The sequence below is a fragment of the Dendroctonus ponderosae genome, unplaced genomic scaffold (assembly GCF_020466585.1).
Source record: "Dendroctonus ponderosae isolate FM_Combo_2020 unplaced genomic scaffold, Dpon_F_20191213v2 Dpon_F_20191213_11, whole genome shotgun sequence".
Classification (NCBI taxonomy): Eukaryota; Metazoa; Arthropoda; class Insecta; order Coleoptera; family Curculionidae; genus Dendroctonus; species Dendroctonus ponderosae.
This window is the reverse complement of record NW_026017213.1, coordinates 5746603-5767920: the sequence shown is the minus strand read 5'-3', so window position 1 is coordinate 5767920 and position 21318 is coordinate 5746603. Positions and strand designations below refer to the sequence as shown.

The following is a 21318-nucleotide window of genomic DNA, read 5'->3' as shown; positions in this document are numbered from 1 at the left end:
TGTTTTCCGTCCCGTTTTTGCTCATATCTCGGAGGCAAAATGAGCAAGAACGCTCATGTGTACATCATTCTAGACAGAAATAAATGGCCTTTTTAGGAAGTGAACCATGGATGGGGAAATGCTGCCAGTTTTCTCTAAAAAGGCTTGAATTCAATAAGTTTTAGATTTACGTGGTTATTTTTGAGTTGCAAAATCCACTTGAACATGACGCTGCTTTTTTCGAAGTTTCTCAAGAACTATTCGAGCCACAGAATTCGTTTTGGCATCGTTAGATAGAGAATTGAATGGGGGGCGGTCATGACCCCCATGAGCCCCCCCTGGATCCGCCCTTGTGTTCGGGGAAATATTTTTGATAAAAATTCAAAAAAAATTATTGGGGTTTTGTCCGAAATTCCAAGCAACAAAAGGTTCTAGAAAAAATTTTTCAATCTCACAACAAACAAAACAACAACAAAAAATTGTTTCGCTTTAGTGCGAACTACCGTTTTGCGTTAGTGCGATTATTATTGATTTTATAACAATATATTGATGGAAGAAAGTCGATAAAATACATTCAATTTTAGAAATGCGTGGCGGGCCACATAAACATGTTAAACGGGCCGCTTGTTGCTTATCCCCGCTTTATAAGATAATAAATGCCATGCGCGATGGGAGGCCGTAGAACCATGAATCTCGTATGCGCTAAAGACGCTCCTGAAACTTTTTTGAAAAGCTTCCATAATATGTTACATTTGTGCAATTCGAAACGTTTCTGTAAGGTTACATGTTTTGCTCCGAAAAACAGGAAATATTTTGGTCAGAATGTGCCTTGCGCCTGATGCCATTGACAGTCTGCGCCCCATAGACGCACTTTTGATTCTACATGTCTACGGTCATTGAACTAATCTAAAAGTTTTATGTGTTATAGGATACAATAAGGGCAAAAAGCTCGATAAAGACGTCTTTTCGCCGGTGGTGCAAAGACTCTTGAGAGCGCAGCCCCCGCTTGACGCCGGCGTGGACAGCATCCTAACCACACATATGTTGACCGAACTAACCGGGCCGTTATGACCGCTTTTCAATAGTTCTGCATTGTTTTAGGCGAATAAATGTGAAAATAAAGCAAATCTTACCGGTTTTCTCCCAAAAACTCACAACTTAATTTCCTCGCGCCACGTCAATTACAAAGTTGGCGGCTACACTTTTGCGTAATAGAGGGCGCCCTACTGGAGCCGCTCCAGATAGATTTTGAGTTCTTGACAACATTGGCGCTTGGAGTTTGTTATTCGGAAATTTCCGAAGTGACGGTTATTTTCAGAAAAACCTATTTTTTATTCTCGTTGTTTCTGGCTGGGTAAATCAGCCCTAATTGATGTGAGTGATTAACTAAAACAGAAAACTTGCATTCGGCAGCCATTTTGATTCCTCACGCCGAAGACTTTTGCTGGCAACATTGCCCAAGCACTGGGCAGCTTTGACATTAGCTATTAAAACCATTTTCTCGAGTGGTTTATTGCGGAAGGGTTGTTTGTCCCTTAGCTGTTCAACTAGATTGTTGTGTGACTTTCTTGTGTCTCAAGGTATGTTTTAATTTTGCGGATTTTCTAGAATAAGCAAGCGAATGAGTAGGAATCGAAATCAGGCCGTGGTTGTTGATTAGAAAAAAGTGAATTCAAAAATACCGCGTGTGTCCGGATCCGCCATTTCCGGCTAAAGCAATCTCGTGCTCCGCACCGAAATTAGTTCCCATCAAAATTCACGTTCGCATAGAGAAACCTCGTTCAGGCAGTAGATAAACCGATTCTAGAGCATCTAAATTGCAGGTGAAGTGAGTGTTTTCTTAAACTTTCAGGTTTTCCAGTGCAGTTTGCCCCAGCTGTCAGCGCGTAGGAATATCAGACTTTTTGAAGCTTTCAACTCGACAGGCGACATCCCTTTTCTTTCGCTTTTAGATAAAGTGATCATGTCAGAACACGAACGGAGGCAAGTACTTTGTTTAATTTCTATTATTTAACGTAGCGAGTAGAAGCCGTAGTTGTGCTGTAAAGCGTGCGATCGGAAAGGCTGTGTTTGTGCCACATGGTTTGTCCAAATGGAGGCCACAAAGAGGGAGAATTGTCCATCCGGCATGGTTTATATATGCCAACATGGCGTGAAAAACTCCCGATTTGGGGAAGAACCGCTACCGTTAGGTCTCCATTTGGGCGAACTGCGCTAAAAATAGCCTCCCGATCTCTTGATCCAGCCTTTGAGCGCGAATTGATTTACAGTTATATAATTACGTATTCACAGGTTTTTTTTTTGGTTATGGCTACCTGCTAGGGTTTTTCAATCTGGCACGTGGGTCTTTGGGGCACGGGAAAATTGTTCACGTTTTAACACTCAAACACTCATTTTAGAGCGGGTAAAATCTCTTTGGGTCTCCAATTGCCCTCCCCCAAACGTATAAAGCTATTTAGGATCTAGCTAGGTCATTCAGTCTTTGGATCATAGGCCTAGCATAACTCGAAGTCTTTTGAACATTTGAACCTGGAAGTCTTGGGTAATTTCGTAACTGGGGGGATTGTCACGTTGGAAGGGGTATTCGCGAGTTCAAGTAGACTTGTTAAACATTTTATTTATTGGAGTTGATGACATTTATTACCTACAACAATACGTACACACTTTTCGATCTGTTTCTATTTCTTTAAAAGCTTGCAAAAGTTGATTAGACGAAGACAAATCACGTGGCAAATTCCCACTTAACTTGTAGTTGTAATTTTAACCACCAGGGGGCGTCTGGACTTGGTTTGTCCCCAACCCTTCAAACAGGTGATTTAAGAACTTTTCCATAAAAATCGAAGAAAATATCCACAATATGAAACGCAGTTTGCATAGTCAAATTTATGTTGTTTGTGTCCTTGCCACAATTAGTTCGGATTGCAGAGGTTATTTGCGAGTTGAAAGGTCCACACGCCCCCCGGTGGTTAAAATTAGAACCACAAGTTAAGTACTAATTTGACACTGGTGTCACATTGACGTTTACATGTGATTGTTTTGTTCCGATCAACTTTTGCAAGCTTTTAAAAAAATAGAAACAGATCGACAAAGGTGTAAGTCGTGTTTTATGTTATAAATGTCATCAACTCCAATAAATAAACAATTCTGATAAGTATCAACTGTCACTTGATGACTAATTTGACGTTTCGCAGCGGTAGGTAGTTGAACTCGCGAATACGGTATTGCAAACGCCCAATTAATTGATGATTTGATGATTTTTTTTGTCATTCTATTCAGCTTGATGCTCGATGTTTTATTGTCGAGGAGACAGCGGTTTTGCCGCTGCCAAGGCCCGCCTTTGTCACTGTTCATTGGCATATTTTACATAAAACATTTACTTAACCAGAAATTTTTCCTTGCAGAAATGAAGAGTGGGATAAGAACGGTAAAACCGGGTCTTTTTCCGAGGAGAAGGAGCAGCCTGCATACGATGGACCGCCAGGCATGGACCCTGACGGCATCATCGAGTCCAACTGGGAACAAGTTGTGACGAACTTTGACGACATGTCTCTGAAAGAGGAGCTTCTTCGCGGCATTTACGCATACGGTTTTGAAAAGCCGTCCGCCATCCAGCAACGCGCCATTATTCCATGCGTCAAGGGACATGATGTGATCGCCCAAGCACAGTCGGGAACAGGGAAAACGGCGACGTTTTCCATCAGCATTCTGCAGCAAATCGACACAACTGTGCGCGAATGTCAGGCTTTGATTCTGGCACCGACCAGGGAATTGGCTCAGCAGATTCAGAAAGTCGTCATCGCTTTGGGCGACTTCATGTCCGCTCAGTGTCATGCTTGCATTGGCGGAACTAACGTTCGAGAGGACATGCGGAAGCTGGATACTGGCGTCCATGTAGTTGTGGGTAAGTTTGGCCGCTATTTTGCCGCAAAGGATCGTTTTACTGATCATTTTTTCTTATTCAGGAACTCCCGGTCGTGTATTCGACATGATTAACCGCAGGGCGCTGCGCCCTCAGCACATTAAGATGTTTGTCTTGGACGAAGCTGATGAGATGTTGTCGCGGGGATTCAAAGACCAAATCCATGATGTATTTAAGACGTTGAACGCCGATGTTCAGGTCATTCTGCTGTCGGCCACCATGCCGCCCGATGTGCTGGACGTTACCAAATCTTTCATGCGAGCTCCCATTCGCATTCTGGTCAAGAAGGAAGAACTTACCTTGGAAGGTATCAAGCAATTCTTCGTCTACGTTGAGAAGGAGGACTGGAAGTTGGAGACGTTGTGCGATTTGTACGACACCCTCTCCATTACTCAGGCTGTAATCTTTTGTAATACTCGTCGCAAGGTCGACTGGTTGACCGAAAGTATGCACAAGAAGGACTTTACGGTATCGGCTATGCATGGAGATATGGAGCAGAAGGAGCGTGACGTTATTATGAGGCAGTTCCGGACAGGGTCCTCCAGGGTGTTGATCACCACCGATTTGCTTGCTCGGGGCATTGATGTCCAGCAAGTTTCCCTAGTTATCAACTATGATTTACCGACAAACCGAGAAAATTACATTCACAGGTAAGGCTCTGAAGCATTCAACTGATTATCCGCCTGGTAGTAAGCATGTTTTCTTTCCAGAATTGGTCGAGGTGGGCGTTTCGGACGTAAGGGCGTTGCCATCAACTTCGTGACTGAGGATGACAAGCGCAACCTCAACGACATAGAGAAGTTTTACAATACAAATATCGCCGAGATGCCTATGAACGTAGCTGATCTCATTTAGATCAGACGCGGTCAGATGAGCGCCATTCTGAAGCAAATGTGTCGAAGCGTTGCCTGAGGTGTGATATTCGCGGAGACTTTTACATAGTGCGCCGTATCGTATCTTTGGGTTAGCTGCGTCGCGTTTTACGCTCCATAGACTCCACCTTTTTTTATTTGGTTCTTTCATAATTTTATGTGTAATCAATTAATATTTAAAAAAGTATTTGACGTATTTTTTGGTCGCCAGCATGTTTCCACCGGCGACAGACTTTTGGCGCCGATTCCCATGTAAGCCATTCCAACATCCAATCAAGACTTTCCCAAGGAATAGGGAACACCTTCGGAGAGAATTGATTGGGGTTTGGAAGGGCTTCTTCAATTACAGGAGGTGCAAACGGAAACTTTCCATTTGCAGTTCCTGCACGTGAAGCATGAAAGGAAAGTTTTAATCGCTTTTCTTTAAAATATTTTGTATAATATTAAAATAAAACTCTCTGACGAAGACATGCTTTCAACCAGCATCAGGTCCTTCTTAGTCCTTTCGAGCCACTCCTTTTTCCTTGAAATCGTTGAATGGTTTCACGCGAATCCTCAATCGGATTTTGTACGTTGAAAGCATTAGTGAATTCCCATTCGGATGTTGCAAATTTATGACGCTTTAAGCTGGAATGCGCGTTCAATGTTCACATTTCTGTGCAGAAATTGCGGATTTTTACTGAAATTAGTGCATTTGTTTGGAAATTTACAAGTAAAAACTTATTTAATCTGAACTGTTTATAAACCGAACGTTTCAGGTTCAGTATGTTTGGTGAGCTTACAAGATAATTTTTTACGGTAAAGTAGTAATTTCTCGCTTGAAACTCACGATTTTTGTCTGAACTTTTGTGATTTAATTGTTTTTTTATTCATATTGCGACCGAGAGACGTTTTTGCTTGTAAATTTCAGCTGAAAGTATGTTGGTTAAGATTATAGCAATGGAAAACATTTATATTATCGTTCAGTTACATGTGGTGTTTAAGTTTATTGGCGGTGATGAATTCAGTTAAAAAACACCGGGTAGGTTTTTAAAAAATGTACGTGTTTTCCTGGCAGTTTTATATACAGGGTGTATCTGAATCGATAGTAGGGATACATTCAATTGGAAAAGTTCCTATAAGGACATATTGCAAATTGCTTATGTTTTGATCTACTATGTTAAAAAAGTCGTTTTTTATTGAAAGCTGCTGAAATTTTGTATAGGGACATCGTAAGCCTAGTGCTTTATAACAAATTATACAATAATACTAAAACAATTATTCCGCCACATGCGGAATTCGAGGTGCGGCGCAATGATTTTTAACTCACAGAGCGGCATCAAAAGCGCAACTCAACACAGTCCACATACGTCGCATAAATTTTCGAGGTCTTTTACAGTTCCGACTTAAATATTACATAAGATGTGTGGTCATTTGCTAATGATGCTAATTCTACTCTTTTCTTTGATAAATGGCGGAAGTTGCCAGCACAAGCCAATTTTTGCTTGACCTTTTGTGATTTAATACAGTTTTTTTCTTCATTGTGACCGATAAACGTTTTTGGATGTAAATTTCGGCTGACAGTATGTTTGTTAAGATTATAGGACAACACTTTTTGCATTAAAGGCTTTAAATTCGCGATTTTCGCTTGGATTTGGCACGTCATAGATCAAAATCGAGCTAAATAAATTTTAGACCAGAAATTGCAACTTTCAGCCTACTTTGAACTGTAAGTGGCAATATCTTATTGAATTCTTGGCGCTTTTTGCCTAAAAAAATTAGCAGACTTTCAGGAAAAAGGCAAATTTTAGCAGCTTTAAAGTTTATTTACGACTTGACCACAAAATTTACTTAAACTTATTTATCGACTTGAGGGCTTTCTCGCGCAATTTCTTCTCGTCCTCGATGACCTGTTCGTCTAACTCACTTTCAGAGTCCTCGCTCTCCGGCTTCTTTTTCTTGTGCTTTTTGTGTTTCTTCGAGTGCTTCTTCTTCTTTTTATGCTTCTTGTCCTTTTTGCGTTTCTTGCCCTCGATTTCTTCCTCCGATTCACTCTCGGACTTGGTTCGCTTTCTATGTTTGCGCTTCTTGCTGACATCGTCATCGCTTTCTGAAGATGAATCCTTGCGTGAGCGCTTCGACTTCACTCTGTCCGACTCATCCGAGCTGTCTTTTCGCTTCTTGCTTCTTTTGTGACTGTCGCTTTCGCTCGAAATGTCTTTCTTGGTCTTTTTTGGTTTTTCCAAGCTCACCGAGCGCTTTTTTTTGCTCTTTTTCTCCTCCGGTTCGGAATCGGAGCTCTGCCGTCGCTTCTTTACGACGCGTTTTTCGTCCGCACTATCCTCGTCCTTTCTCCGCTCTTTGTGTTTTTTGCCTCTCATCTCAATCTCCACACTGCTAGCGCGATCCTTTTTGCTTTTTACCGAGTCATCGTCGTCACTATCGCTGGAGCTGGTTTCGCGCTTTCTAGCCCGGCGCTTAGTGCGCCTCTTCTTGCGTTCCTTCTGATCCTCACTCTCAGAATCACTGGAGCTCTCGCTCTCAGATCGGGACACTTTCTTCGTTCGCTTTTTCGTCTTGATTTCCAGCTTTTCTTTGGGGCGTTTCTTCTTATCGTCGCCCACAGAGTTTTCCAATTTACCCTTTGGCGGAAATTCATTGGCCTTAATGAAGGGCGACGGCGTCCTGGACAGGCTCTTGGAATAGCGCGGGGGGCCCAGCGGAGGAATCGGGTAGGACTTCTGCGGACTCGAGCTCCTCGACTTGGATTTCTTACCTTTTTCCTTGGCGCGACTCTCATGCGCTTTCTCATCCGAATGGGCGCCTTTCCGTTTTTCTTGAACATTCAAGTCCTTGTCCACTTTCTTCGATTCTTCGGACTTTTTGCCACCGGGCGCGTCGCGTTTTTCCTCGATTAGTCGGATGAATTGCGCCACTTTTCCGGACTTCGAGTCCTCTTTTTCTTTGCGTTCGTCCTTCTTCACTGGACTGGGACTGGCTTTGCGGGCCTTCTCCCTGTTGGAGGACTTTCTCCTCGAACTGTTTCGATCCACCGAACGCTTTCTGGAACGCGATCTTCTGTCGCGGCTCCTCGACCGTCTGCGGTCTCTTATTGGCGACCTTCTGAAACCCCGATTTCTGCTGCGGCTTCGTCGGTTCCTCCTTTAAAAGATACATACAATTAGTTGAATGTTTCAGATGGATGGCCTTGCACGCACCTATCGCGGCTTCGGCGGCGACTCAAGCTGCGACTTCTGCGCCGAATGGGGCTTCGCCTGCTTCTGCTGCGACGACTTCTTCGGTTGCGGCTCAAGCTGCGTCTGGACCTGCTCAAGCTGCGCCGCCGACTGTAGCTGCGCCGGGCACGAGGACTGCGCCTGCGAGACACGCTCCTGCGATGCGATGGACTCTTGCGGCCCCTGGAGGCGCTGCGACGCCGTCCGCTGGGGCTCCTTTTCCTTGAACCGCTCCGTCTGGAACCAAAAATTCATCTGTAAGTGAAGTAAAACAATTACTATCAGAAGGCGACAGCTGGCGCGGTTCCGATTAATTTTAGTTGCGTTTAAAATTGTCTGTCAAACTGATCATTCGCCTACATACCCATTGGGTGCCCTTTCCGTTCCTCAGCCAGAATTGCTTAATTTCGTTATTACCAGCTAAGTGAGTGTATTTGCTACTCAATCGCGAGTTCTATATCGAAAATTAGTTGAAATTTCCATAGAGAATGCAAAAGATTCGTAGAACTGGATGTGCAATACATGTTCGAAACGACTTCTCCTGATCGAAAATTGCCCGAAAGAATTCAATTCAAGCTCCGTCGCACCTCAAGCAACCAGTCGATTGGCTGCCCGAGACCCGCGTATAAAACAGTGACTGAGCGCCTACCTTTTGGAGAGACTTCGCTTCTTACTTAGGGACCGTTTGGATCGCGAGGCACTCCTGCGGCTCGCATCCCGGCTGCGTTTCCTCGATCGAGAGCGGCGCTTCTTTCTGTCCGCTTCGCTGTCCGAACTGTCCTTGTTGGAGCGGTAGTGGCGCTTCTTCTGCACGCTGTTTTCGCTCTTCTTGATTTCGAACTTGTCTTTGGAGTCGCGCGAACTGGACCTGGAGCCGCGCTTGTCCTTGGCGCGGCCCTTGGAGCGGGACCTGGATTTGCCCTTGAAAGACGTGGCGCTGGATGATCGGGATTTGGATCTAGATCTGGAACGGGAGGCCGCAGAGCGGTTGTTGTTTTCAGCCAAAGACATCAGCTTGGCCTGGAGCTTGGAGATCGGCTGGCCTGGATTTTCGCTGCAATGTTACATGTCTAGATGAGGAAGAGTTCACGTTGGGAAACAGGAGTTTGTGCTTACGCTGGTTTAGACGCGGGCGGTTCCGGGTCTTCTTTTCCGTTTTCCTTCCTCGGGCTGACATTGCCGTTGTTCTGGGGCGGTTCCTCCGGCTTAGGCGAGCTGGACTTGGAGTGGGATCGCCTCGATTTGCTCTTGGAGCGTTTGTCGCGCTTCGCACGATCCTGGGACTTTGGGCGGCTCTCCGCGTTGCTGCCGCTCCTGCTCCTTCTGGTCCTACTGGTCGACTTGCGTCCCCTGCTGGCTGATCGGTCGGCCTTGTTGCGCAGCGAGTTCGCCTTGCTGGGGGACCGCCGCTCCCGACTTCTCGACTTGCTGGCCGTTTTGCGCGACTTCCGCTCCCGGCTCCTACTCTGCCGGTTCTTGCTCTTTGACGCCCGCTCTTTGCTCTTCGATTTTCGGTCCTTGGTGTGGGACCTCCGGTCGTTTGTCCTCGAGTGCCTGTCTTTGCTTCGGGACTTCTTGTCGCGGCTGGAGTTCCGGTCTCTGCCCTTCGCGTTGCTGCGCTGGCGGCTGGAAGACCGCTTGCGACCTCTGGAACGCGACCTGGACCTTCTGGATCTTGATCTATCGCGATCCCTGTACTTGCGCTCTTTTTCCGACTTCTCCCTGTCGCGTTCGCGAGTTTCTTTCTCGCGGTCTTCCTTCTCCTGCAAGAGATTTGCAATTACGTGTCTAGTTGCAAATAGTTTTTGTACAGTGTTACCTTTTTCAATGCCATTTCCTCTCGCTTCAGGTCGATCAGAGTGTCGGGGATGCCTGTGGGATTTTCCTGCGCGGATATCAGAAGCGTCCAGAGCTCCGCCATGAATTCCCGCGCGTTCTTCTGCTCCAGGAACCCGGTGATATTGATCTGGATCTTTTTTGGATCTGGAAACTGAGCGACAGGTAAGCAATGGCTCGGACGTTATCTGCTTGGCTCTTACTCTTTCATCCAGCAGCTGGTTGCAGACAAAGTCCACCACCACATCATCGTCAATTTTTAATATTTCTGTCAATTTGTCCTCCATCCATGGCTTGATCACGTCCAGTTTGATCTTGGACATGTCCACCTAGATAGAAAAAAAACTCCTATAAACCCAAGCTTTTTACTCACAAATCGATACTCACTCGCTGATTTAAGCAGACATTAAACTTCATCTGCTTGAGCAGTTTCTTCTCCTTATCGCTAAAGCGATTGTCCTGCTCGGTTGTCGTTCCCTGAAAAAGTTAAACTTGAATTAAATTACGGAATGGACGAGGACGAGACGATTCTCCTTCTGAAAAAGGTGGCAAACTCTTAAAGCAGTCCTTTCAAGCTTAATCCATAGCGGACGCTGTTCATGTGTCTTTAAAAAAATGGGCTGTGAATAAAAGACAGACTGATTAAACCCAAATGGGGCACACGAGTGAACTATCGGCTATACAAACATCAACTCCATGACAGTTTGCAAGCAATTGAAATCTGCGACTTTTCCATGTGGGGCCACTTTCGGGGTTATGTGAAAATCACTGACGCCTTTTTTGACCTGGCCAGGGCTGCTTGCTTACCGTGTACATAATCATACAGCACTCAAAAAGTTGAACTTAAAAGATTTCAATTCTAGTGTGATTCCACTTCGCCGGCAATTGAAATTTTAGATAATTATGGAAAACTTTTCCATATTTCAACGTCCTGAAGTCCAAATAACTTGCGGCTATACCAACTGGGTCACAAACGATTCAGGCGCAAATAATCCAAAATACAGCATTTATACTAGCGGGAGCACTACTGTAACCACCATTTTGTGTGTGTGCACCATCAACAACACCTTTCAATTGTCATCAACTGTCTTTTGCCACTGGTGCCAACCCCGGTTGGCTCCGGATTGAGAAAAAACCCATTAAAACTGAACATGCTCGATTGCTGCCGGTTTCTGGTCCAAAGGAAAGTTAGTGCAGGTTTTCAACACTTTCTAGATGGAGAGGTTGAGGAAAATTGACCAATCTAGCGCCCTTGTAGCTGCTGGTATGGCTATGACATGTTTACATGGCTGCAGAGGGCAGCCCATTTTAAGTGCAATTTAATAAAACAAATATTCCCCAGTGAACTATTGCTGCCAAAGCTTTGCAGGGTATATCAGGAAGGCGACGCCTAAGCGGAGAAGCTCTTCTAAGGCAAATTAAGGAAAACAATTATGAATTAGTGACGTTTGGATGTTTAGGTGCAACCTGCACCATAGTTGAAGGTTTCGCGCTGGCGGTTGGCACTATGTTGAAACTCAACTTGCGCCCTAGAGCTTTGCCAACTGTCAAAGTCGGTTCTCTTTCAATAAATTCGCAGATCTTGTGTTAGTGTTAATTCGTCGGCGAGTTCGCGTTAATTAATCGATCTCATTTGCAACAAGCAGCCCCCAACTTAATCAAATAACTTCCACAAAGATGAGTTGGCAGGATTACGTAGACAAACAACTCCTCGCTTCTAGATGTGTCACCAAAGCCGCTATCGCAGGACACGATGGAAATGTTTGGGCCAAATCGGAAGATTTCGAGGTGAGTGAACAGGTTCTTGTGATTTAGGAGCCCCCCGAACGGTGCCGGCCCCCCTTCAGCGAATGCGGATTTTACCCCCTTGAAAACCGGTCAATATATGGATGCAACCTCTAGGCGCAGTACAAAGGAAATATGGGTTGGGCCTGCACATCTTGATAGGAAATTCGCTTTAATCAGGAAAATTCAACCGGCTGGCTGTTCTCTAGTCAATCATCGCCTGGCTGACTTTGTCTAGGCCCGCTGTTCGGTGCCAAATAGCTGCCAAAGTTGGCAAGTTTCTCCAAAATAGCCTTTACCGGTTGCATTCAAAATGGCGGACGGGAGAAGAAAGATATGGGAAGGAGAGGCTGAAGGATGGAGAAAAGTCTTTCAAGGACTCCCGAAAATTTCCCCGTTTTTCTGCACTGGTTGTCGTTCAGGCAGTCGGTTCAAGAAAGTGATCATTGCAAAAACTAGTCTCAAGCATTTGTTGGAGAATCAAATCTATTCGGCACAGTGTAACAGGCCAAACAGGTTTGGCTTGGACTTATTTGGCTAGAACTAGACGCTTAGAGGGATTTACAAGCATTCTTGACCCTAATGGATATCTCGAGTTTGTTTTTCAACCAAATGAGTAATTCAGTTGGCATCTGGCTCTCCTGGAAAATTTCTCCATCGGTGACCAGTTGCCAGATTTTGACCAAATACATGTTTCCTTCCAATGATTAGTTGGCATTTTTTCTTAATATACCGTTAACCAGGCGAGTTTTTCAGACGTCTTTCGAACGTTTCGCAAGTAGGAGTGGCTTGCGTCTCCAGGGCTTGTTAGACTTCAACTCTCCCTAAAAATTGGTTGCCAGTTATTTGTTTCACGAAATGCATCGTTGCCGCCTATCTTATCCATTTTTTCCCCAGAAAACCTTCTTGAAATCGGCGATTCAACGGTGAAAAAAACCGATTAGCTTGTTTGTTCAGTGAAATTAATTGGAATTTCTTCACAGATCTGCTATGAATGCACATGATTAAAGAGGGAAACTCACCCAAATTGATCTACATATTTAGAATAAAAACGGGATTTTGAGGAAAGTTTTCCCTAAGTAGATAGAGCCATTTTTTGATGATCATTTGTCGGTACTTGGGCTGCTCTATTTGTAAGGGGCGAGCTGAAATGTGGCGCTCGCCCACAATTGAACAGCGGAACAAATTTTGCTTCAATGGGTCGCAAATTGATTGTAATATACTATTAAAATCATACAGTGCGTTAATGGAAAAAACAGTCCTGATTCCCCAGGGGGAACAGCAAAATAATAAATCCTTTAATCCATTGATAACCTGGAAATGTGGCAGCAAAGAGGAGCAGATTTTTGCTGTTTTTTCCTGTTGCAGCCATGTGTTGGGCCCCCTTGGCGGTCGGCCTTCAGACCATATGCCCATATCAACTGCTATTTTTATAGCAGGGAGCACAATGGATCGAGTTTCAGTTCGTTTTTTCTGCCAGATAAGACTCAGTTCAACAAGCTCTCAAATGCGATAATTGCACGTACTGCCTTTGTCTTATCTGGAGTTCTTAAAATTCAGTTTGAGCCCCCATTAACCCGCCATGCCATAAAACACATATTGGAAGTGATTCATAGATGAAATTCCCAATTAATAAGGGACTTGTAGTTTAAGTTCCGTTGTAGATGTATTGCATTTCCTTTCCTAGTCATTCGCATTTCTCTCATAACCCAATGGAATCTGGTGTTTTTGAGTGGATTTTGGCCGCTTTCCCAACATTCGCTTGGCATGACTTCAAGCTCGTTAATACGTGCGAAAGTGGGTTTTTATCTATTTTTAAGCTTCGTTCTTTTAGAGCAACCATTTAAAGGACTCGCATTGTAAATGGGAACATTTTCCTCACGTTTTTGGCATTCCTGGCCACTGTGTGTGCCACAAGGTCGATTCATCGAGGCAAATTTCTTAGATGTTTGAGGTTTGAACTCAATATTTCCCAAACGGTTGAAAATATCAAATTCGTTTTTAATTGGCTAATTAGGATTTATCAGAAATTCCAGATTGAGTTGTCTAAATACACAGTGGACCAAATGCCTGACACCCCGATCACCAGCTGCAACTATAATTGTGTTAATATTTTTGAAAACAATATCACAACTGCATTTTTTTGCTTAAAAATACGCCGTGCTTCATGTGAATCAAGTGATTAATTGTTGTGCGAGTGGCCAGTGGTTTTGTAGCTTCGACCCACTGGAATTTGCACAGTGGCCAGCAGCCCCAAAAAGACTGGCCAAGCAGTGGGCCAATTAACACAACAGGCCAATGATGTAGTTTATTGGGGTTTTAGTCGAGGAAAAGTCAAGCTGGAATGATGTCTGTTTGTTGCAGGTGTCAAAGGAGGAGTTAGCGAAGTTAGTCCAGGGTTTTGAAAAACAAGACATCCTCACCTCGTCCGGAGTTACGCTGGCCGGTAACAGATATATATATCTATCAGGAACGGACCGAGTCATAAGGGCCAAATTGGGCAAAGTGGGCGTCCACTGTATGAAAACGACCCAAGGTAATTTTGTCAGTCAGTCTTTCGTTTGATCAGAGGCTATTAAAAGAACGCAAGCGATAATTTTTATCTTATTGGGATTATGGTGGAATCCTTTTATTAAGCGCACCAGTCGGGTGATAAATTTTATTATTGATCGATATAAAAATGGGATGAAAAGGAGTGGTTGTAATAATGGGGTTATCTGTTGCAGCTGTGGTAGTATCATTATACGAAGACCCAATCCAGCCACAACAGGCAGCCTCTGTGGTGGAGAAATTAGGAGATTACCTAATTACCTGCGGATACTAAAGGTATCCGATGGTACTCTACAACATACATGACGTGTGGTGAAACGTTTTTTTAAACCGAAATCAGCATTAGTTTATTTTGTGTTATCTCGACATGCTGAGGTCATTCTTAATAATTTCAACTTCGGAACAAGTAAATTTGTCTTTCTTTGGAACATCAGTAATCGTACGCTGCATTGTAACCAAATATATTTTGACCTATTATGTATATTTTTTTTTACTTTTCGAAAGTATCGTCGATAACGCTAAATTGGCTTGAATGATTTAATTTTTCACCTTGCAATACGTGCGTTGGCTCATAATAACATGTCGTGTGTATAAGTTTTACTACTACTACTACTACATTTTATATAAATAGCTTTTTTATATTATGCTCTATATTGCTGAGTTTACTTGATAAGATTTTAATTGAAATATTTCTAGTCCAAGTTTCGGTTTGTTTATAATTTAGAAAACGGTTTTGACTGAAAAGGAAAAAACCAGCACAAAAAGCTTAGTTTTGTTTTCAAAATCTTCGGTTTTCTCTCATTCTTCTACCGCTAATCGAACAGCTTTCTTCATCCCATTGCGATGAACTGAAAGACGACCATTGAGTGCCAATATTGGATTAATTTCGATTTATTCAATAATTTTCATTTCCATTTCTAGTATAACACATTGCCCCTGAACCCAATATATTGAAGGTCCATGTTGCGTGCTGCCTGTGTTCTTCGTATCGCATCGCATCAATAACATTTTAAATGCTCAGAATACCAAGTAATAAACGTTTTTCAATTTGATTTCGGGAAAATTATAGCTTTGTAAATTTTCCACTATAATTTGCAAGGAATATTGTGTATTTAAAATAAACTCAATAAATTTGTATTATTATGGGTGTGGTTTTATTGTTGTTCGATCTGCGCTTGAAGCTTTCCCTGTTTTTGCTTCAAATGGGCGAGTGATAGAAAAGGGATTTGGATCAATGGAGATTAGAAAATTTTATATGTGAAAAATTATGTATTTAATAATATAACTGAAACACCAGTCCTAAATTCAGCGGACAGCCCACATTGCCGCCATCTTTGATTTGCATCATCATGCGACGTAGAGGTGTTGCCCTAACCAAGGTTTTCTGGCAAATTAAGCCACTCTAATGGAAAGCTGTGTTTTTTCCTCAATGTTCTTTATCTGCTAGCGCCTCGCCTAGAGTAAGTTCCTTCCTTATGCACTTCAAGTAGGTGGTAACCCCTCACCCCTAACAGCCCGATATTTCATTCACAATCCTCATTTAAATGGCAAAGTTTGGGGCTTAATCCACGTCATGCATCCATATGGGTAAATTTCCCTGTTCCCGTAGTTCCCTCGTCGACAAGAGCCATCATGAAAGCCGACAGCCACCAAACCCGAAGGTTCATCTTCTATGCACTGGGCATCTTCACCACCTACTTCTACTTCGGGATTTTACTGGAAAAAGTCACAAGAGCGAAATACGAAATTGAGACAGTCGATAGCGAGGGCAATAGAGAGATCAGCACGCAGAGATTTCCATTTGCCATTACACTGGTATGCACGCAATGCTTCATAAACTACGTGGTAGCCAGAGCGGCTCTCTACATCTGGCCGCAGAGCGCGGACCAAACCTCCAAGCTGTACTATTCCAGTGTATCTGTAACGTACCTGTTGGCCATGTTGGCCTCCAATATGGCCCTCCAGTGGGTTCCCTACCCGACCCAAGTGGTTGGCAAGTCGGCCAAGCCAATCCCAGTGCTGGTTCTGGGGGTTCTGGTTGGCAGGAAAAGCTACACGCTCAAAAAGTACCTATTCGTCTTCATTATAGTACTGGGCGTTGTCTTGTTCATGCTCAAAGACAATGTGGCATCCTCAACAGCCGAAGACTCGGGCTTCGGAGTCGGCGAATTGCTACTCATCCTCTCTTTGGTGATGGATGGACTCACCGGGGCTATTCAGGTAAATAATCCAATTAATTTGTTAAGTGGCTCGAACTCGTTTTACCTGGGGCGGATCCAGCTTTAAAGTCAGGGGGGCTTATGTAGAAAAATACAGTCTTCCCGTTGTCTATGAAATTGGAAAAATTATCGTCGTTTTGTGTAAGGGTGGCGCAAGATTATTGCAAAATTTCATGTTTTCCGTCCCGTTTTGCATGTTTTTCGGAAGCAAAGTCAGCAAGAACGCTCGTTTTTACATCGTTCCAGAGATAACTAAATGGCCTTTATCGAAGTTGCTCAAGAACCATTCGAGCCACATAATTCATTTTGGCATCGTTCGATAGAGAATTGAAATATCGATTCAGTCGTAACAAAGCGAGTGAGGAAATTCGAAATTTGAATATCAGACACGTGCAAGATTATGCCAAAATTCCATGTTTTCCATCCCGTTTTTGCTCATTTCTCGGAAGCAAAATGAGCAAAAACGCTCATTTGTACATCATTCTAGAAAGAAATAAATGGCCTTTTTAGAAAGTGAACCATGAATGGAGAAATGTTAGCAGTTTTCTCAAAAAAGGCTTGAATTCAAGAAGTTTTAGATTTGCGTGGTTTTTTTTTTAGTTGCAAAATCCACTTGAACATGACGCTGCTTTTTTCGAAGTTTCTCAAGAACCGTTTGAGCCACAGAATTCGTTTTGGCACCTTTGGATAGAGAATTGAATGGGGGTCATGACCCCCATGACCCCCCCTGGATCCGCCCTTGCGTTTTACGACGCGACGTTTTCACATTCGGGTAGTGAGAAGCGAAAAATTTATAGGCTCGGGACTCATTTTTGACACAAAACAATTCGATTCAAAGAAATTTCTGGTTGCAACAGAAGATGCAATCGGGGATCCTGATGAAGCAGTTTTAACGCTTTCGCGGTGCTCGTTTGAACAGTTCAGGCCGCTTCTTTGAGCTTTCCCAGTCTATAATAAATAATCTCTGGATTATCAAAACGATCTGGTTGTATCATTTTTACGTATTCCAGGAACGAATCAGAGCGGAATCGAAACCGACGGGGCTGCAAATGATGCTGATGCAAAACGGCTGGTCCAGTCTCTACCTCATAGCGGTGATGCTAATCACAGGAGAATCCGTCGCATTTCTCCAATATGCCAAAGAAAATGTCTCGATATGTAGCGCGCTGCTCTTCATCGGCCTGGCCTCGGCTCTGGGGCAGCTTTTCATCTTTTCCATGGTAAGCCGAAGGCTTCAGCTTCTCCATGAGCCTAATCTCCACCTGGTTCTTTTATAGGTGTCCGAGTTCGGGCCGCTAGTTCTGTCCATTGTAACCACAACTCGCAAGTTTTTCACCGTGCTCGGCTCAGTGGTGTTTTTCGGCAACACGCTCACAGAGCGACAGTGGATCGGCGCTTTCCTGGTCTTTTTCGGACTCTTCCTTGACGCATATTATGCCAAAGGCCGCCCGAAGAAGGAAAAAGACGTGGTTAAATAAGAAGCAAGCAGCCGGAAACCATGGGGCGAACAATTTATCAGACGCTGTGCTGTTCAGTTGACCGATATCAACTACCTACTTCCTTTATGTAAAACAACTGTATTTCAGTTACGTATCTGGAAAATATAAGTTGAAACAATTGTGACCCAGTTTGTTGTGTTCTAACTGCAAAAATGGACGAAGTGATAGAAGAAAATGTTTATCTTACCAGAAAACGGATGGTGGCAGGTGGAAAATGCTTAAATTGATTAACTATCTGCTGCTAAATCGTGCTTTAGGTATCAACAGTTCATAACTCCACCTGCAAATTTGTCGCTAGATGCACAATAATTATGTTTTTCGCAAAAGTTTAAGCATCTTTTCTAACGTCGCCGATTGATTTAATTTGTTAATGTTATTGACACAGAACATACCCCCTTAGAGGGTATAATTTGTGGTTATTGATTAGTTGTCTTCATCTATGATTGAGGTTATCGACAAGAACTGCGCGCGAATGGGGTTTTCTAGGAACTTAACTATCACTTTGTTGGCAACATTAAACCAACGGGCAGATCATAGATGAAGACAAGTGGCAGATGTCAGGGTGACATTCAGGAAAAATGGGGGATGTTGCTGAAGACAAAAAGCAGAAATTAGCAAATACACGAAAACGAGTGAGTGTTTTTCCGTTGCAATTAGTTGTAGAGACCCGCTAGCGCCTAAAGCACCAAATAAACACCATTTTCATCAATGTCAGTCGGGTGTTTCAGCCAGTTCGGCCACATCATCACAAACATGTCATAGCAAAGTTGTTTTGGTTTATTTTCAGTTCAAAGAACTGCAGGAATTGAAGAAGAAACGCAACGACTGCACCAAGGCCGGCAACTTGAATCCAGACAGTGCCCAATCCAGCAGTAGAAACACACCCAGTGATCTGCGCCCCCCGCAGGATGACTCCATAGGGAATGCAACAGTTTCGCCTATCTCTAGCGCTCCAGAAGAAAGCCCTGATGGCTCGCAACAGAATTATGCTTCGGAGAGTGTGCCCTCCAGTATCCAATATGTGGAGCAGGACGAAGAGTCCGCATTACCCAGCGATTACGGGTCCTCGAACTATCAAGCCCCAGCCACATTTTTCGATAGCATTTCGCCCACAAACGACGCAGAAAAACAATCTGACCACACTAGCCCGTCTCTGCTAACATATTTCAACACACGGGATGAAAAACCCACTGAAAATATAGGTCTACCTAGGTATTTTGACAATTTGAACAGTAGTGCGGTAATATGGGAAAACACCATTCCAGAGAACAAAAACTCTTGTCAGGAAGGCTATCAGTTGTTCCCTAGTCCGGATCAGATCAGTCACAATTCGCCCGATGAAGTGGCAGCAACGGATGATGTGCTTTCTGACATTGATCCGGAACTGAAGAAAAGCGAGCAGGAAATGAGCGAATTGGCCCAAGCAAGAGCGGATCAACTAAAATTTGGGCCTTTTCCAGAAGCTCAGTCTGGCGACAACAACTTGGACAACATATTTTCGCCACAGAGTAGTCAGAAACTATTAGACTACTTAGGTGAGTCAGGACTATTTTCAGGCCTTGCCACTTACCGCTTTCTTGCCCCTTTGCAGGTTCCACCGGAGCAACTGAAGAAGAAAGGAGCAGCATCTGCCACACCAACCAGGAAATCGACAGTTCAGCCGATTTAACAAAAAAAGAGATTCAATACTCGAACGTTGAGGGTCTGAAGCAACTCTCTGAGCAGTTGGCGCAGATGATGGAGCCGGACTATGATAATTACTCCTCAGGCTCAATCACCGATCTGGAGAAGCGCAACATTGAGCTGGCGGCTCATTTGGACCAGGAAAGGCTTCAATCCGAGCAGCTGCGAGCCGCAAATTCCCAGCTGGAAGCCCGTGTAGCTCAGCTGGAGGAGGATCTGAGCCGCATGGAGCTGGGCTCGGAGCTTCAAAGCGCCCAGCAAACCATGCAAATGAAGAGCGAGCTTCAGACGCATCTGCAAACCATCGGTTTGCTGGTGGCTGAGAAAACTGAGCTTTCCTCTAATCTGAGCCAGTATGAAATCAGCTGCAAGCAGAAGATTACTGAGTGTGAGGAGCTGCAGGCAAGGCTGCGCGCCTCTAGAACAAGAGTGGCCGACTTGGAAAGGGAACTAGCTGGCTTGAAGTCCGACAAGGTGAAGTTCGAGAGTGCAGGCGAACAATATGGGGCCAGCTTAGAGGCTCTGAAGCTGGAGTACGCCGCACTGAAGACCCAGAAAGAGGAGCTGGCGCAAGACCTGTTGGAAGCCAGGGAAAAACTGAAGAACGCCCTAGAGGAAAACCTGCAGTTGCAGCAGTCGAATAAGGTCCCACCCGCCATAGAAGAAAACCAGCGTAAAAACTGTAATTTATGTCTTGCAGGATTTGGCTGGCAAGCAGTCGCTGGCCGAAGTGAAAATACAGCAGCTCTCCTCTGGAGGCACTGCCGGCATGGACCATCAGCTGGCGCAGCTCACTCAAGAGAAATTTGCGCTGCAAAGTGAAATCGCCAGCTTAAACCAATCGCTGAAGTCCATTATAAAGGAGCGGGATGAATCAACAGTCCAATACCAGCAGTATGCCCAGCAGCTTAACGGTGAGCTGAAGATGCTGGCAGAAGATCTAATTTGGGAAATTTGCCATTCTTTTTCACAGCCCAAATCTCCAGCCTGGGCTCCAAGCTGGAGCAGCTGCAACAGGAAAGGGAGACCCTAGTCCTGCAGGACCAGAGTAGGATCAGCCACATCGGCACCTTGGAAAAGCAACTGCAGGTGCTGCAGAACGACCAGATCACTTTTGCCACGCGAAACTCCCACAGTGCGGATGTGCGCCACGACTTGGACAAGTCCAGGGAAATGTGCGTTCAACTGCAAATCGAAAAAACCTCCGCTGAAGAAAACTATACGAGAGTAAGCTGTTGGGGGGCAGCAATATGGGGTTGTGACCAACTACTTTTTAGGTATCCAACGAGAACAAGCTGCTGATGAAGGAGCTGGAGGCGAAAACCGACTCGATTGCTCAGTTGGAGAGCATGATCGAACAGCTTCGCGGCAATCAGCCGGACAGCGTGAAGTTACTAGCGGCAATGGAAAGCGACAAAGTGGCCGCTTCCAGAGCCATCCAGCAAAACAAGGAGCTCAAGCAGCAGCTGGAGAGCATGCAGGAGGTTTTCAGAAAAATGGCAAGTTACCAGCTGCAAGCAATCGGGGATAATTAACGCAACAATAATCCCGGTTTAGGACGACGATAAAGTGGAGCTGACCGAGAACTTGAAGGGGCAGCAGCAGGCCAACAAGGACTTATTGGAGAAACTCGTCAAAGCCGAGGCCACCATGCAGTCCTTGGCCGAAGCCATTGACATCAAGGACGTGGAGCTCACCCGCCTGAGAGAGGCGTGCGAAGATTTGAAGAAACATGCAATGCAGCACGAGCAGCGTGAAGAC

General features: G+C 44.4%; 8 protein-coding genes and 1 long non-coding RNA gene across 11 annotated transcripts in view; 5 read left to right on the top strand and 4 right to left on the bottom strand.

The window, feature by feature from the left end:
- Positions 1-1129, top strand: part of LOC109537569 (sodium-coupled monocarboxylate transporter 1) — a 7274-nt gene extending 6145 nt beyond the window's left edge. The window contains exon 10 of the mRNA XM_019904355.2: positions 908-1129. Coding sequence (XP_019759914.2) covers positions 908-1050 — 143 coding nt within the window. The 3' untranslated portion in view covers positions 1051-1129. The remainder of the gene's footprint in view (positions 1-907) is intronic.
- The window catches only part of LOC125502919 (U2 snRNP-associated SURP motif-containing protein-like), a 7031-nt gene extending 5832 nt beyond the window's left edge, over positions 1-1199 (bottom strand). The window contains exon 1 of the mRNA XM_048662410.1: positions 1113-1199. The gene's annotated coding sequence lies outside the window, so the exon portion shown is untranslated. The remainder of the gene's footprint in view (positions 1-1112) is intronic.
- Positions 1-21318, bottom strand: part of LOC109537601 (ATP-dependent RNA helicase bel) — an 86232-nt gene that overhangs the window by 26509 nt on the left and 38405 nt on the right. The gene's annotated exons all lie outside the window — the stretch shown is intronic.
- LOC109537570 (eukaryotic initiation factor 4A-I) lies at positions 1464-5236 on the top strand. Its single transcript, XM_019904356.2, has 5 exons — positions 1464-1559; positions 1832-1962; positions 3381-3880; positions 3942-4548; positions 4609-5236. Exons 2-5 carry the CDS (start codon positions 1943-1945, stop codon positions 4751-4753), a joined length of 1272 nt encoding a protein of 423 aa, XP_019759915.1. The 5' UTR covers positions 1464-1559; positions 1832-1942; the 3' UTR covers positions 4754-5236.
- On the bottom strand, positions 6555-10917 carry LOC109537567 (serine/arginine repetitive matrix protein 1). The gene is made up of 8 exons (XM_019904353.2): positions 10629-10917; positions 10209-10298; positions 10025-10150; positions 9805-9975; positions 9102-9748; positions 8635-9039; positions 7968-8222; positions 6555-7911 (listed from the first exon to the last, which is right to left on the bottom strand). The coding sequence occupies exons 1-8, from the start codon at positions 10641-10643 to the stop codon at positions 6597-6599; spliced, it is 3024 nt and encodes a 1007-aa protein (XP_019759912.2). The 5' UTR covers positions 10644-10917; the 3' UTR covers positions 6555-6596.
- Positions 11277-15299, top strand: LOC109537572 (profilin). 2 transcript variants are annotated; one of them, XM_019904360.2, is made up of 4 exons: positions 11277-11609; positions 13971-14142; positions 14333-14432; positions 15078-15299. In XM_019904360.2, exons 1-3 carry the CDS (start codon positions 11499-11501, stop codon positions 14428-14430), a joined length of 381 nt encoding a protein of 126 aa, XP_019759919.1. In that variant the 5' UTR covers positions 11277-11498; the 3' UTR covers positions 14431-14432; positions 15078-15299. The 2 variants fall into 2 exon arrangements, with proteins under 2 accessions (XP_019759919.1, XP_019759918.1); XM_019904359.2 differs by having other exon boundaries at positions 14333-15299.
- The window catches only part of LOC109537571 (solute carrier family 35 member B1 homolog), a 6960-nt gene continuing 1099 nt past the window's right edge, over positions 15458-21318 (top strand). Inside the window, exons 1-4 of one of the 2 annotated variants that reach the window (XM_048662412.1) lie at positions 15458-15616; positions 15766-16376; positions 17386-17595; positions 17653-17993. In XM_048662412.1, the coding sequence (XP_048518369.1) occupies positions 15789-16376; positions 17386-17595; positions 17653-17853 (999 nt within the window). In that variant the 5' untranslated portion in view covers positions 15458-15616; positions 15766-15788 and the 3' untranslated portion in view covers positions 17854-17993. Of the gene's footprint in view, positions 15617-15765; positions 16377-17385; positions 17596-17652; positions 17994-21318 lie in introns of those variants that run through there. The other variant, XM_019904357.2, reaches the window with a different exon arrangement.
- On the bottom strand, positions 17870-18299 carry LOC125502922. The gene is made up of 2 exons (XR_007280605.1): positions 18062-18299; positions 17870-17969 (listed from the first exon to the last, which is right to left on the bottom strand). It is a non-coding gene; the product is annotated as an uncharacterized LOC125502922 (long non-coding RNA).
- Positions 18365-19228, top strand: LOC125502920. Its single transcript, XM_048662413.1, has 3 exons — positions 18365-18506; positions 18662-19086; positions 19140-19228. The coding sequence occupies exons 1-3, from the start codon at positions 18453-18455 to the stop codon at positions 19180-19182; spliced, it is 522 nt and encodes a 173-aa protein (XP_048518370.1). The 5' UTR covers positions 18365-18452; the 3' UTR covers positions 19183-19228.